This window comes from Perna viridis, chromosome 9 (genome assembly GCF_037379345.1).
Source record: "Perna viridis isolate PV_CMFRI_1.1 ecotype Kerala chromosome 9, ASM3737934v1, whole genome shotgun sequence".
Taxonomy (NCBI): domain Eukaryota; kingdom Metazoa; phylum Mollusca; class Bivalvia; order Mytilida; family Mytilidae; genus Perna; species Perna viridis.
Window position 1 is genome coordinate 32558596 of NC_142453.1, and position 16030 is coordinate 32574625.

General features: G+C 30.9%; 2 protein-coding genes across 3 annotated transcripts in view; one reads left to right on the forward strand and one right to left on the reverse strand.

Annotated features, from left to right (window-relative positions):
- LOC148607866 (carboxypeptidase D-like) overlaps positions 1 to 7555 on the forward strand; it is a 34141-nt gene extending 26586 nt beyond the window's left edge. The window contains exon 24 of the mRNA XM_088544396.1: positions 187 to 7555. Within this exon, the coding sequence (XP_088400522.1) occupies positions 187 to 416 (230 nt within the window). The 3' untranslated portion in view covers positions 417 to 7555. The remainder of the gene's footprint in view (positions 1 to 186) is intronic.
- A 1073-nt stretch (positions 7556 to 8628) lies between these two features.
- The window catches only part of LOC148607867 (putative E3 ubiquitin-protein ligase HECTD4), a 55850-nt gene continuing 48448 nt past the window's right edge, over positions 8629 to 16030 (reverse strand). For both annotated transcript variants that reach the window (XM_088544395.1, XM_088544394.1), the window contains exons 59-63: positions 15205 to 15357; positions 14489 to 14607; positions 13932 to 14127; positions 13346 to 13565; positions 8629 to 12650 (exon numbers count right to left, since the gene is read on the reverse strand). In XM_088544395.1, the coding sequence (XP_088400521.1) occupies positions 12514 to 12650; positions 13346 to 13565; positions 13932 to 14127; positions 14489 to 14607; positions 15205 to 15357 (825 nt within the window). In that variant the 3' untranslated portion in view covers positions 8629 to 12513. The remainder of the gene's footprint in view (positions 12651 to 13345; positions 13566 to 13931; positions 14128 to 14488; positions 14608 to 15204; positions 15358 to 16030) is intronic.

Genomic DNA, 16030 nt, shown 5'->3' on the forward strand with positions numbered 1-16030 from the left:
TTCCAGACCCTTGGTTATTTATATCCAATATGTTTTGAAATTGTTCAACCCCATACTATTTTATAAGACTCTGTTTGGATATGCAACAACCCTTCTAAATATTTGTGAATTTTACATACTTTTTAGGTGGTGGGGGGCAGTTAATGATATTGTGATTTTAATTGATATCATTGTTTTCTATTTTAGCTGTTGTGATATTGACATTGGTTATCCTGGTAACCATTTGTATTTGTGTACGAAGTCGAATGCCACAGTATCGTGGATTCCGAAAGATTCAGTTTGACGATGAAGAGGATGATCATCCCACAGAACAAAAGTCAAAGTTACTGAGTGGACGATTTGAGTACCATGATAATAGCTCAGATGACGAGGATGTTAATGAATTGTATAATAAGAAGTTGTTAAGACAGTTGTAATTTTGATTGTTGGTTTATATGTTTTGTGGTTTGTCTGTTATTTTTTACAAATATCAAATATGTTTATGATTATCTATGCAATTACCAAATTATGTATGTGATTTTTAAACATGGTATTGTTGTTGCAACAAGATTCCAATGCATCTTGGCTGAAAGAATACAAAGAAAAACAAGAAGTACTCACTAAGATTACATTCAGTCATGTTTCAGTATAGTCCTTTTTCATATTTACGGAATGCAAGCAGGTTTCAAAGGGACATAACCCACTAACACAAGACAACCTGGTTGGGAAAACAGAAAATATTTTTCTTGGAAAATCTAACTATTTTCACTTTGGTAAGTACCTAAATGGTTTGAAATAAGTTATTTAAAAGTATTCAAGTACTTACCGCAGCTCTTAAAAATTGAATATTTGAAGTATACCAATGTCCATTAGTAAGCCAGTCTATCAAATAACAAAAATGTAGAAAGTTACATCCTATTGCTTAAAATCTTAAAAAAAGAAGTTAGTCTGGAGTATGAAAAAGGACTATTGTGGAACAGCTTTGTAGAGATAATCAACATACTGTTTGTGTCATAGTGATAACTTCAAATCATGGTCTTCTGAGTGCTTTCTTCTCTGTCCTAAAAATATTGGAGGCTACAAATACATGTTCAAGTTTAAAGTTTATAGAAAGGTGTTATTTGACCACAGACTTCTTGTCAAAAAAATAGAGGCTACAAAATAGAATTTGCATTGAACACTCTTGCTTGTCCAAATCCTTATATGGCAAGATATGTACTGGAATATTATTGGTCAACTCTTGAATTTAAAGCCAAGGAAAGCATGGGAACCTTGTTCACACATACTTGTTGAAAATGTACATAGGTTGAACTGCTCACAAGTATTTACCAAATTTAAAAATTACATGTAGTCACATTTCTTTAGGTACATTCAAAGTTTTGGCTTAGGTTTTTTTTTGGTGCCTTCAAAGTTTTTGTTTAGACAGATTTCATTGTCATTTTATTGTATATTTGCCTTTTTTTTTTAGCAGTTTCTCTTGACAGGGTGTAGCTATGGATACTAGCTCTAGTGGTTATCTTGTTACAGTCTTAATGTAAAAGAACCTTATTTTGTTTAAAAAAAAGCAGGTTTAGTATATTTTTTAAATGCTCAATTCCTCCCACCTCACAAATTTTGCCAAACAAATCCTGTGTACTGATTTTTTGGAATTTGAGTAACTTCTGAACTTGGGATTTTTTTATGAAACAGGTCCATAACATTTTAATTTTAAAACTGTTTGCATGTAATATTATTCAATAAGAAGCTGTTTGTAACTAAGTTAAATGATTGTATAATTACATTGTTTATTTGGTTTAGTTGACTGGATTAATTCAGCCAGAGAGTTTGAGTGTCAGTCTGTGTAAGAATCAGGCAGTGGGTGAAACATTGGTAAGAAAAAACTCTCCATTTTGAAAGTTTAATTTGACCACCATCAAAGAAAAAAAAACTAGATTTTCCATATCACTTTGGTTAATGGGGTTCTACTTTCATTGAAATGCAATGAAAATGAACTTTTCAAGGGCAGATAACTCTGTCAAAACCTCTTTTCTAACATTCCATTGAAAAAACGGAGTAAATCCAGTGATGCAGAGATCATTTGTTTCTGGTTTTCCCATTTAGCCTGATTCTTACAAAAACTTATACTTAACACTTTGTTGAGAGACATGAAAATTTTTTTAGTAAGGGTGAAAGACTGACATTTGATACTCATGAAAACAAACCAAAACACACACTGTAAATTGTTTATTATAGTTTAGCTAATAGATGTGCAGTATATTAGAACTTTAGCTAACATGCATAATTTAGTATTCATAATAAGATTAGGTTTATATCCATGCATTTGTTTTATGATTAAGTTGATATAATATTTCTGATGTTTTGACACTGCTAAATACATGGAATTGTCTGTTACTTTGTCTTCAATAGGCACAACAGGTAGCCAATGAATTTTATATAACAACATTGCCAAAGTTCCCCTTTTGCTTTCACGCACAATTAAAGTATTATAAATTGATCAGGTGTTGAATTACTTATTTTTGTAAAAGTATGATATATTATGGTTAAAAAAAACAACAGCTGCAGGGATTTATAATGAGTAGTGCTCATGCCCTACGATTTCTTTCACATCCTGTGTATCAGGGCCTATAATCAAATAGGAGATTGGGGTTAACAATTTGATATAAACTGACTGGTAACTACATGTATTAAGCACTTTTAAGCTGGTAACTACATGTATGATGCATTTTAAGCTGTAGCCACTGTATTGAGTAAATTCTTAAGTTATTGTGATGTTTTTTGAATTGGGAAAATTTGAATAGGATTGTAATTGCCACAATTTAAACTCAAATTTTAAGATTTTAAGTATGAAAAATGCAGAACTTTATCTTGATATTGCAAAAAAAATACAATTGTTTAAAAGTCGTAAATTTCTCAGCAGCAAATGCACACAATTATTATTATTGTATTTACAGCATTCTTGTCATTTTCTGGTATTTTTGTTCACTTGTTTACCTTATTTATACTGTAAATCTGTATTTGTTATGTTCTGTATATTGACCTATAAATGTACTACAGCGAGGCTGTCTAAACTGAACTCTCTCTGGACTTCATACTAAATTGATTTAGACTGGTGTTCACCTTATCAAGGTTCAAAACATATTTAAACTAGTATAAAGGCACTTGAGAAAGTGTCTGTTTTAGAAGGTTAGTGTTCACTTTAGACAGGCTTCACTGTGATACTTAAGATAATATAAGTGGCAATACTGGTTAAATATCTAGTCAAATTATTCCTTGGTGTAGGTTTGTGTGATAAAAAATTAAATGGCTATATTTACAGGTATCTTTTTTCACATTCTAGTGGCTTATTTATTCCTGTAATATCAAGTTTCCAAATGCATTTATTCATAGTTTTGTTTTTCAATGAAATTGTTGTCTCCTTGTTTCAATAATTAGTTGATAACATTAGAATTGAATAGAAAGCTAAGGTTTTTTGAATATTCTTGACTACCCACATGGGTAGTGTATGTAAAGGTTTACCCTAAGTTCTTTGTAAACGATCGGAAATAGAAATTTATCCAGTTAGAGGACAGGCTGTAGTTGGCATGGGGCTCACTATATTTAGGAAAGGGGGCAGTATAACCACCTGGATAAAGTGGCGCATGATCATGAATAGAATGAGCAAAAAATACTCAAAGAACACCCTATCTTTTTGTTTTCTCTGATGTTTTGCCATGATGTACTATTTGCTTCTTTTCATTTATTGTTTATCAATTTGTGGTTCTGATGACTTTTGTTTTACATTTGAAATGGAAAATTGTTTTGTAGAAATTGGTTGTTGTTAAAATACTCTGTATTTAATGATAAAGTCTGTAGATATAATTTAGTGAAAATCCATAAGTTCAAACTGGATAATATTTTTTTGTTTATCAGCAACTTTATTGCTTTCTATTGCCTTGCTGCTTGATAATTTCTATTCAAGGATTCTAAAAGAATATCTGCAATTTTGAATGCCTATGTTATGTCAGATTGACAGTGGAGTCAATGATAAACGGAATAACATCAGTTTTGAGCATTTCGACAGAACATCACTAATGAGTTCACTGTGGTATTTCTGGTCTCGACTTCAAAACAGCCTGTGTTGATTATCACATTTACATATCTGTTTAGTATACACACTAAACTTTTATGTTTTATAAGAAGCCAGGAAGCCAGAGGGAGCTTTTATAAATTTTATGTAAAAGAAATATGGTGTCTTGAATGAAATAATGAAGTTAAAAAACTTTTTTGGACTTTTGAACAGATACTGCATTTTTGTATTTAATTTAAAGATTATTTAAGGATTGAATATTTTTTTTAGATTTTAGTTTACTTTACATTTTGTCGTATTTTTCTTATCTGTCTCTCTTTAAGCACAAAATCAGTAAATGGATAAAGTTTTCACTAATATTGGATGTGTGGTCTCTATTTTGTTTTAGGGTATATTACTTGATTGTGAACTCACTCTTTCATTATGGATTGATTTTGGTACAGACTTTTCTTGCTGAATCTTTTCATTACAAAATATTGTAACATGTCATAAGAATGACTTGAATTATTTTATTTTGCATTTCAATATGGGAAAGGGATGAATAGTTTGCATGGGAACAGATGTTGTAGACTTACATCCTTTTATTTATTTTCCTTACTTCCTTTTAGTTATGATGTATTAATGCATTTTTCTATATTCCTAATAGTTACGATGGGTACAAAATATTTCTGGTCTGTTGAGAGTAAAAGCACTAAACAGTAGATAAGATAGCAGTAATTTGTTTTATCAGTTCATTCTGTTACTCTCCAAAAGCCAGTAAACCTATGATTACCAGAAGGTTGAATGGAAACAAACAAAATATAGTTATCTTAGGTTGATAAGTTTTTACATCCTGGTAATGGTTAGTCTGGTATGTGACAAGTAAAAAGAAATAATGAACCAGTTTGCTGATCACCATTTCACTTGCCTTGGCTCTTCACTGACCAGTCTAAATATTGCCTGTAATCATACCTATTAGTTATACATGTACTACAATACAGACAAGTAGACTAGCTCATGATGTCTCTGAAAGTTTTAAATGTTCTACTTTTGTCTGAGAATGTTTTTAACTTCAGTACCTAACAAATTTTGTATATTTTGTGGTACTGAGGCCAGCATATTTTCCTTAACTAATTGTATCAAAATATATTGTACCACCGTCCATTGTGTATTTTTGTACTGGGACGCGACATTTCTGTATTATTATATTGTATTATGAATAGCCTTTTAAAAATGTGTAAATCAGGGTTAAATTGTATTTTTACATGATTTTTGATAAAAAATTTGGTTACTTTAGAATGTAAAGACTTCAATTTTCTGGGCTGTCAGTTTTTTCAAATTCTGTCAAGTGTACATGTTTGTGTGTATCAGTTTCTGTTGTTATAAAATACAAATCAATTTCGTAGATACTACATGAATATTTTTTTACCTTATCTGTCTGTGGGAAAATTAATGATTATACTATGATTGGAAATATTTTTTGAATATTTACATGTACATATAGGTTGTTACCCCGCTTTGCCACATTCAAATTTTGAAAATATGAATCAGGAGCAGACAACTGTTACCTGGTAAGGTCTAAGTAAGGTCCATATTAATATATGGTCAAGTAAATTTCATTCCTTTGACAGATTTATTTTACTTTTTTGTACCATTAGAAATGTGGAGTTCAAGCAGACCTTTTCTTTACCATTATTGTAGTAATGATTAAAACTTGTAATTTTTTAAAATGACACATTTCAGGGCAGATAACTCAGTATAAAAAATGTTATCCTAGTTCAAAAAAAAAAGAAGAAGAAAATTCAGTTTGCGCTTTCTCAGGTTATTATCTCTTGAAGTAATGATAAAAAGTTTTAATGTCTGAACTTAAATGTATCTTAGATGTCTTTATTTCTAATGATATTTTAAAATATTTATATATATAGACATGGTTTGAGTTAGTATATTAATATGCTTCTTTAAATTGTCACAATTTAATTGAAAACAACTCTAAATGTATTTTCTTGTTTAATTATCATATTTGATAATATTGAAAAGAAATGTTTTTTTTTTCCTGTTATCCAAGAGGATTTTTACAATCAAAAACATGTCTATGCAAATTATGTCAGTTCTTATGTCACATGATTGTTGTTGTAAAGTCACATAATTATTTATACAATGATGTATTTCCTGGGAACACTTTCTATGGAACTATATGTGTTAATTACTGCATACAATTGTTTAGGTATCGAAATTAGAAAAAGAATAGTGAATTTTGAAAATGTAGGGGTAATGTATAATTTGATTTTCAGCTTCAGATGAAAAGTATTGATTATTGTCCATGAGTTCAATTATCAACAATTCTTGTTAAACAGATTGCAGAATTTTCATTATTCAGGGATAATATTACTGTGAAGACATTTTGAACAATACTTTATAATTCTGTTTAAAAGACACTAAATCAACTTCACTATCACAATTCATGTGGTAAAATTGAATTCTCCATTTTTGAAACTCTAAAAACCAATACAAATGTCAAACCATTTGAATAAAAAAAGAAACAGTAGTTGATGTGTTAAAAAAAGAGTATATATATGTATAGCATTAAATGATTAAATATATCTTTATAACAAAGATAAATGCTTTTTATAAATTCACTGTTATTGCTTGTTGAATGTTAATGCGTTTTATAATTTATAAAGTTCATCATTGAAAATATAAGATACTGGTCAGCTAAAGCTTCTATTCTCTGAATACCACTTATCCATTTTGAGCTAATATAATCAAGAAACAAAGAAGAGGGGTTTATTCTGCATATTTTCTTTAATTCTATAATTTCTAGTGATGTTAACCATCTCTGCACCTGTTGTGTAAATATTGATAGTTGCATACAAGTTTTTTTTAGTTTTTTGGCAGAAGATTGATTTGAATATCATTTGTATGCAAAAAGTTTTGGAGACATTGAGCTTCAATGGTAAATTTTATTGTTTGAAGAAATTAGAGAAAGATGCTATATGTACTTCTTAGGTCCATTGTATTATGTATGATTTGTTCTTTGTCTATTTTATTTTTTATGATCACAGCTGTTTAGTACCAAACATTTGATTCAGCTCACTATTATTATCAACCTACAAATTTTGAAGTTTTAAAAGAAAAAAAGATGAAATAGGTCATGTTGACTTAAAACTTAGTATGCTTAGTTACACTTGTTAATCAGGTCATTCCAACCAAGTAAGTGCTAGTCTGTGCTTTAACATTGCTCTAAAGTTTCCTGATGTATCCTAAATTAAGGAGGAAAATTTGGCATACACATCATGGTTCATTAAGCTTGCAGAAGTTTAAAATCTGTGATATAGTGGATGAAGATAAAAGAAGCTTGTCCGTATGTTATGTTAATAAGCTGTTCATTATTTGTCTACAATATGGCTTAAGGAACCTGATAAAAACCAGTTCTGTAACTCTGCCATATTGTGGTGAAATATCATCTGGAAAAGGAACATTTCACATTGACACATTAATATTGCTAATTATTTAATAAAGTTTTTTCTTATACTTTTTGGTCATTTTTTATTTTCTTGACCTCTCCTCACTGTGGTGGCTTGTGATGGCTCAAAATAGTTATTCAAAAATAATAAAATAATCGTTCTGTAGTCACAATTGTTAACAAACTGATCAGAATTTAATTGAACATTTAAAGTTACCAAAAGTACAATAAGTTCAAGTACTTAATTACAAACTTTCATCATATTCACACAAAGTTGTGAATAAATAGTGTAGTAAGGAAGGATGTCAGTATCAATGAACAGTGCATTTAAACACATGATTTGCCCATCTACACATTTTTTTGGAATTCATAAGTCCAATAACTTTGAAAACAAAAATTAGAAAATACCCAATAATAAACAGAAGGCTCTGTCTGTAAACATGGTAAAGACCAACTTTGTACAAAAAAAGAAACATTAAGTTGTATGCATTGTTGTGATAGGAGTATCTATACTCATTCAGGAAGTTGATATTGGACAGCAACACAAATTGCTTACATTGCCTTCACCTATATAAAGCCATGTACCAAATTTAAAATCAGTCCATTCATTGGGAGTTGGGATAGTTGCCATGGAATACTGTAATTGACAACCCCGTCACTGAGTGGGGGTAAACATTATTAAAATGACACTTGAGTCTTTTGGCATTATTGTACCATATTTGAAAAGATTGATGAACAACAGTATAGAATACATGTAATAAATCAGTCTGAGTAGGGGTCTAAAAAATACATTTTTTACATGTATTTGTAAATGTGACCATGGAAGTAAAATTAGTGGGCAATGTACCACAATGAACAAAACAGGAAATGATTGGAACCACAAACTTATAACAATTAATTCAATTGATGAAATACTTTCCAAGACAAACTGCAAGATATATATATAAATCTTATCTAAAGCGTAGGCAGTTCATTTATTCCAAATAATCTATGTTTGTTCTTTTTATTTTGCTTAATTACTTCTCGATAATAATTAGTTTTCTAAGTTGGAAGTGACTTATAGGTCCAACGGTGAATATTTATTTATTGTAATTACTATTGATGTCATTCACATGTCGCTATAATAAACAATCTATCTATCTAATAACTAACACATTAACAACTTTATTAAACCAATCAAAGCATACAAAATATAAGCATAATTTTTTCTTTACATCTAATTAACATTGATAAAACATTTTACATCCACTACATTGCCATGGCAACAGGTAATACCTTGCACAGCAAAGGCAACACTTCAATAAAACACCAACTATTATGCAATAAATAAATACTAGTACACTAACTAGAACTGTGTTTCACTCATAAAAACTTTTTATACATGTATAACTTTTTATATATTTATTATGCAATAAATAAATACTAGTACACTAACTAGAACTGTGTTTCACTCATAAAAACTTTTTATACATGTATAACTCAATACATGACTATAGGCCAGTTTTTGGTTTCTTAGAAATTAATTACCTACTGACATTCACCTCAAATTCTTCCTCAATTCAAATTTAAACCAATCAAATTGTCTAAAATAAATAATTTCAGAAAAAGAAAATAGACTTGTTATGAAACCAGGCTCTTGTTTTCTGTTTTTTTTCAAATGTCATACAATGTATCTACATTTAATAAGTAGATCAATATTTAAGTAGAGGAAAAATTTGAATCAGCAACGGTAAAAAAAAACCACCCTGTTACAGTGCAACTATTCACAGGGCCTTAAACTAACAACATTAATGTGATTCCAATCTTTTAATGGTATTCAAATATTTGATACATATATCTCCCTAGAAAAATTCATAGGTTTTCTTGCCTTGAAAGCCTTTAATGTACATGCATATAATTCAATCATAATGTTAAAAAATAAAAGATGAATCCAACTTAAAATAATTTCTTGGTTCACAAGCCCTCCAGCACCCTTTCTGATGGTGCCTTGTAACCCATTTCATTAACAATACCAAAAAAATGGTAATAAAAGAAATGCCTCCCCGTCTCATTGATTTTCATAAAAAGTAGGGCTGAGAACCAAAAAATTGTTTTACAATGGCCTTAGAAATCAATTTGATGACAAGCTTGAAGTATAGGGAATGTAGCTATTAGTGTTCTTTTTCAACTCGAGAACAGAACATTGATAAGATATACATTTGAAGCTTGTTTTCTTCAACTTAAAAAGACAAAAAATCAAATTCTCTTCAAGCACACATTTATACATACACATTTTAAACCAAACATACATTCACAGTAGCACTATAAGTGGGTATACAAGTAAACTTATATAGCACGAAAAGACTTACCAGCAATTCCCTTTATTAGTTCAAGAATCAAGAACAAGTAAAATTGCAAAGTGGCTACAATTAAAGCTTATTTAACATGGCCAAGTGAGAGGCAAAGTGAAAAAATAAAACTTACAAACAACACAAGAGTATCAAATTAACTCAGCAAAGAGGTACAAAACTGCCTAGAAAACCAGTCCCCAGCACCACCAAACTTGGAAAATATGTAAGTCTGAGAATGTTCTTAACATCCATGGCAACTCCAATCAAAGTCCTTCAAATTGACGATGTCACTAACAGTTCAGAATTTTCTCAGCCTTAAGTAATTTTTCTAGTTCTGTGGCACTGGGACCAGAGAGTGCCACAGGCAGTAGTAAAGACAATGTAATGACAAGGACATCTCTAATAAATCTTCCAGCCTTTCTGAAGATAGATGATTTAATGGAAAATTTTTTTTAAAAAAGATCACAAACAGAACCATCACAAAAATAATTTGCCATAAACAATTTCATCAGATTTATCACATATCAGTACACAACACATATGAAGTAATAAAAAAAAAATAATATTCAACTAACAGAACAGAGAACATAAACAAACTCTCTTCGCTTCACAACTGGTCTAAGCACTATAGTCCGCTAACTCCAAACTAATTATAATTAAGTGTAAGTGTTAGTAAGAATCAGGCAAAATGAAAAAAAAATCATTAACATGCATGTCAAAACCCCACCGATCTCACAATAAAATATCACTTAAAAATGCTTTCTCCATTTGAAAAGACCGTTATTTGATCTCTGCATTACTGGATTGCTCAGAAATATTTCAATAGAAACTTAGAAAAATGAGGTTTTTGAGAGTTATCACCCCTTGAAATGTTCATTTTCAGTGCATTTCAAAGAAATTGTAACCCAATAGGCCATCATGATATGAAAAAATCTTGTCTGTTTTTCTTGATTCTGATGGTGCATATAGTCAAATTACACTTTCAAAATGATGGCTTTTTTTTCATACCATATTTCACCTACTGCCTGATTCTTTTAGGGACTAACACTTACATCATCAATGTTTCTGTCCCTTAATATTTAGTCATAGAACATAATGGGAAGAAACACTGACAAGTTAACTTTATTTAAAGAGTGAAAAAAAAACATACAATAATTTAAATGAAGACATTTTCTATTCATTTTGAGGTCATGAAATATTCCCCCAAAAAATAATACCCAAGCGAAAATTTCCTCGTTTGATATTTATGACACCTGAAAATGTCTGACCACAAAATTTACACGCATGCAAAATGATTAACCAAGCAAATTCCATTTTTACAGAATCTAAACTTTGCCCCATGACTTGTAATTTAGTCAACAGAAACATTATAAGGTAATGTTTGGAAACTTTTTCAACACACTGTACATGTATATAAGTGTGTAACTGGAAGGAAACAAGTCCTAATGTTAGATGTTAACCAAATACTAGCTAGAACTTACATGGTAAAATCATTTCCTCTAGCACTGAATGGAAAATAGGTTTCTAGATTCCATTGAAGATAATCTGATTATGTGATTATGTGATCATGCTGGTTCCACTGAAGATCATCTGATTATGTGATTATGTGATCACACTGGTTCAGTGTAACTTAACCATATAATAAACAGCAATATAAAGTCTATAAGTGACAGTTTAATGTAGAGGAATGTAAAGAAAATAATTCAGTATAATGCTAAGTTTTTATATTGGTTTCTATCTATTGAGATTCTTTCTATTTGATTGATATCTGTTACTTTGTAAAGTTTGAGGTTAAATCCTGTATGGTATATTTTATCAATGACAAATGGATGATATAATATCATGATACATTAGAGTAATAAAGTTTAAACACGTTCACCACAATTTATGTAATGATATACTGTAACAGTGTGTAATTTTTTTCAAGTGCAAAATTTCATAATTTGCTCTATAAATAGGATTATAATATTTTCGCTGTCTTTTTTGCCTCTATAGGTACAATATACAGGAAATTACTGCGAATAACTAGCCTTAAATTTGGCGAGCTTTATTTTTGCAACTCCCCAAACCTAGCAAATAGAGTGAAAATTTGAACCCCTCTAAAATTTGCCACCATACAGTATGGTGTATGTTCTATAAAATTATGATGGTTTGCTGTTTATACACTTACCATACTCATTGTTATTACTTTACTCTATTTTTTGTTTAAATAAGACCCTGTTAGTCATTTTTCATTAAAAAAAATCTCTAAATAAAAATTATAAGTCAATCATAATCAAACCAAAAATTAATTATTCATTCATGGAATACTATCTACATACCAAAAAAGCCCTTTATTACTATTTCCAAGAAAGGATTTCAGCATCATGAATCTACAGTTCTAAATATGATGGATTTTTTTAAAGATGGATGAATAGAGTTATGAAAGAAAATATCTACATATTTTGAAACTTTACTTATAAATGCAATAGAAACTTAAATAAAAAAAATCTTTTGAAAAAAAGATAAAATAAATAATTAAGAAAAAGCTTTAAAAAATGAATAACAACATTCTTTCAGAATGGACAGGTCTCTAAATCACTGTCTGTCACTACAACATCAAGTGAAAATAGGATAACTGGCTGAAATACAGATAACTGAGAGGATCTTCATGACAGTTAATAGCATACAGAAGTCTCTAAGATAGTATCTGAGATTTATCCACTGAGAGGGTCTTCACGACAATTAATAGCATACAGAAGTCTCTGAGTCATCAGTTCCTGTGAAGAGTACTGTGGGAGTTTAATCATAAACATACACGTCTCTACTCTAATGAACCGGGAGTCTGGTGAACCTGAAAGTGCAACACATTAGACTACAATAGATTATACCTACATGTATTATCTCAAAGATATTTCTCTTAAAATTTACTCCTAAGTAAAACAATCTATTACTTTAAATGTGGGATATATGTAACTCTTTATTATGATAGTTTATACCTTCATGTACATTGTATTATGCAAACATATTGTTCCTCAAATTTACTGTTATGTAATACAATCTACAAACCCCACAAAACAGGAAGTTGACATCAGACAGTAGGTCAATGATCAAAGTCATACAGACTTAATGACAATAGAACTTTGGAGCCAAATTGGTTTCTGGAGCATAACTTATGAATGCCTTCATAGAACTACACCAAACTTGGACAGTTGAAGCATTATGAGGTGCAGAAGACTTCTAGAATAAAATTTCACAAAGCCTGGGCAATAAAAGGCTCATGAAGTAAAAAAGACACCAATTGGTTTTGATGTCAATAGGTAAAATGTGAAGGTCACAACGACTTAACATCATCTTAGTCTACTTCTGATTACTCTAGTGAGAGTTAAGGAACCAAGAAACATCTTTACATATGAGCATATACACCTCCAGAGGTATAGGGAGCTTAAACTAAGTAACTATGGGAAAAACAAAATGACAGGACAAAAAATGTCTGCTATTGAAGAGAGGACACATAATTTATAAAATACCACTGAACAGCAAACTTACCAGGCCCATCAGGAGGGGCTATTTTCATGGGATAGGGAGGTACATGCGTAGAATCAGCTCCTCCTTCTTTACAGGGGCATGTCTGAGGTATTCTCTCCTGGTTACAGGCAAATTTAATGAATTTACAGAGATCCTCCTGACTCAATCCTTCCAAAGTTGTCCAGAAATACTCTATATGTTTGTCAGTCTCCATTAGTCCTACTTGGTACATGGTATGAGCCTAAAACAATGACATATTTGTAGAGTATTTAAGGTACATTTGTGTACAGTGCACAGATCAGTTGAGAAGAAATTCAAACTCCTGTATAGTAAATGAGTTGTATATGCAGAAATTATGTTGTGTTCTGAGTGTCCTATATCCTAGCAAAGTTGAGTAAAAACTACAAAGTACATGTAACTACAGTGCAGAAAAATATACATATTTCACAATTAATACATTTTTTGTACATGTCATCAACATTTAAAATGCCATTCAATAATGAAATGTTGCCAATTGATCCATCATAAGAATACATGTATAAAAAATATCATTCAAGATTGAGAAAAAACTGTAAGTAATGCCTGTATCCATCTGGAACAAAATTACCTTGAGAAAATCTAGATCCATCTCCGGTAATCCACAGGTCCTTATCTCCAGATCTAGAGGGGACATAATGTTCAGTATCTGTAGAGGGATTATAGTGGCCAGGCCACAGTGTAAAGATTCTATTCTATTTTGTGGGAATAGTTCTGTCATTCTCAGTCTCTGGATGGCTTCTACATACTCCTGTCTATTCTCCCAGCTGTAAAGACAAGAAATAAGATTCTAATTGATTCACTATGATGTCTAGAAATGAAAGTACCCCATATTTAAAAAAATGTTTGTGATTCTTTAAATTAATTCGTTACAACAATTAATCTCAAAGCAGTTACACAAGGGTGCAACCAATTCACAAGTGTTATCCTCATAATTTGTCAGGATCAATTAACATATAGTTTTTGGAACACATGATACATTAGACATGATTATACCAGGCCAATACTAAAAGCAGAAATTGGTGAAATCTGAGGCAAACTTACATTAAAAAAAACATGAAGGAAAATCTGAATTTTAAAAAGAGGAATTTGGCTAAAAAAGGGTACATAATCATATCTAATACACACCAGACACAGACTTTCTGTCCATTTGGTACCAGCTCAACTTCCTCTCCTGATAGAGTAGTGTACATGAACTGAGGATAAACATCAGAACACAAAGCTTGTAGTTCACCTTCAGATTCAACCTGTAAAATAATGATGTAAAGCTACAGTGAGTGTTACATCTAGGCTTGTTAAGCTTATGTTGAAGAATGAAGTAATCACTACAGAAGTTTTATGGTCATCATAATGAACTTCTGCATCCTTAGAATGTACCCATCTGCACGATGAGAACCAATTTGTTCAACGTGTAATAGTTTTCCTTTCCACTTTTGTCTACTCTGCACTTGACATTTTATGAGCAACTTGGCTGGTGTTTCTAGAAATGCAGAGGACGCTTACCCTATCAGTGCTCCTGGTCCATGCTCCAAGTTTATAGTGGAGTCTGACTTGCTCATTTACTTCTGCTTCTTTGTACGTATTATTTTGGCTATTTTATGTTCTTTGTTGTGTGTATCTGTTTTCCCTGTCTGGTCTTTGTCCCTGGATTGCAGTCATTTGATTTCTGCAAGAATCTGGGTTCCCTTGATTACTCTTTTACTTGAATTCACAATAATATGTAATTTTACAACGAAGATTTCTCTGAAAAAGTTTACTGCTCATCAGAGATAAGTCCCAACATTTTTCTTAAATTCATTCATTTAAATGATAAAAAAAACCCCCTCATGTTATGAAATTCTTACCATTTCAATTTTCTTCATATAATTGTAAGTGAGTGGATCAACCTCCTGTAGGTTTGTTGATGGATCACCTGTCATTGATACTATTGCTTGCCACAAAGATTTGATCAAATCTAAACCAAGAGGTATATCTGCTCGTATTGTTATTCCTAATATCTGCAAAAAAACATATGACTGAAAGTGATGTTGGACAACAGATACCCACTCTCCTCAGACTGTGAAGGTACCATGCTTTTATTCGTGGGTACCAATTTTCATGATAATGGGAAAAAACATCAGTTAGTGCATTCTTGAATTTGTGGATTTGAATCTCTATCGAACAGACGAATGGGAAATTTCCTTTATGTCTGGGACCAAATTTCATGGTTTACCAAACCCATGAAAATTGGTACCCCACAAAAAATAAAACGTTCACAGTATCTTTTTCAGCTTTGCAAAAAGGTAAACTTTTCCTACAGAACTTTACAAATTTTTGTCACATATCCATCAGAAAGAATCAGTAAGCTTTGAGGAAACCACACCACCTTTTTTTAAACTGACAGAAATGATTCTTATACAATGTAGTTCCTTTCTAATTTTCATGTTTTATGACTGAACTTAAGGATGCTGACGGCTCTGTTTAAAAATAACAAATATTTCAAATGATTTTTGAAATCTTTTAAGAATTTTCATTCTAGAACAATCTGAATAGAAACAAGAGGCTCCCAGGAGCCTGAATTGCTCACCTGGTTCAATTTTGCCTTTCAAAGGCAATAAATTTAATGAGTTGTCCAACAATTTTGACTCAAGAATTCTTTGGTAGGACTTATCATAAGATCTTCTCAACAAT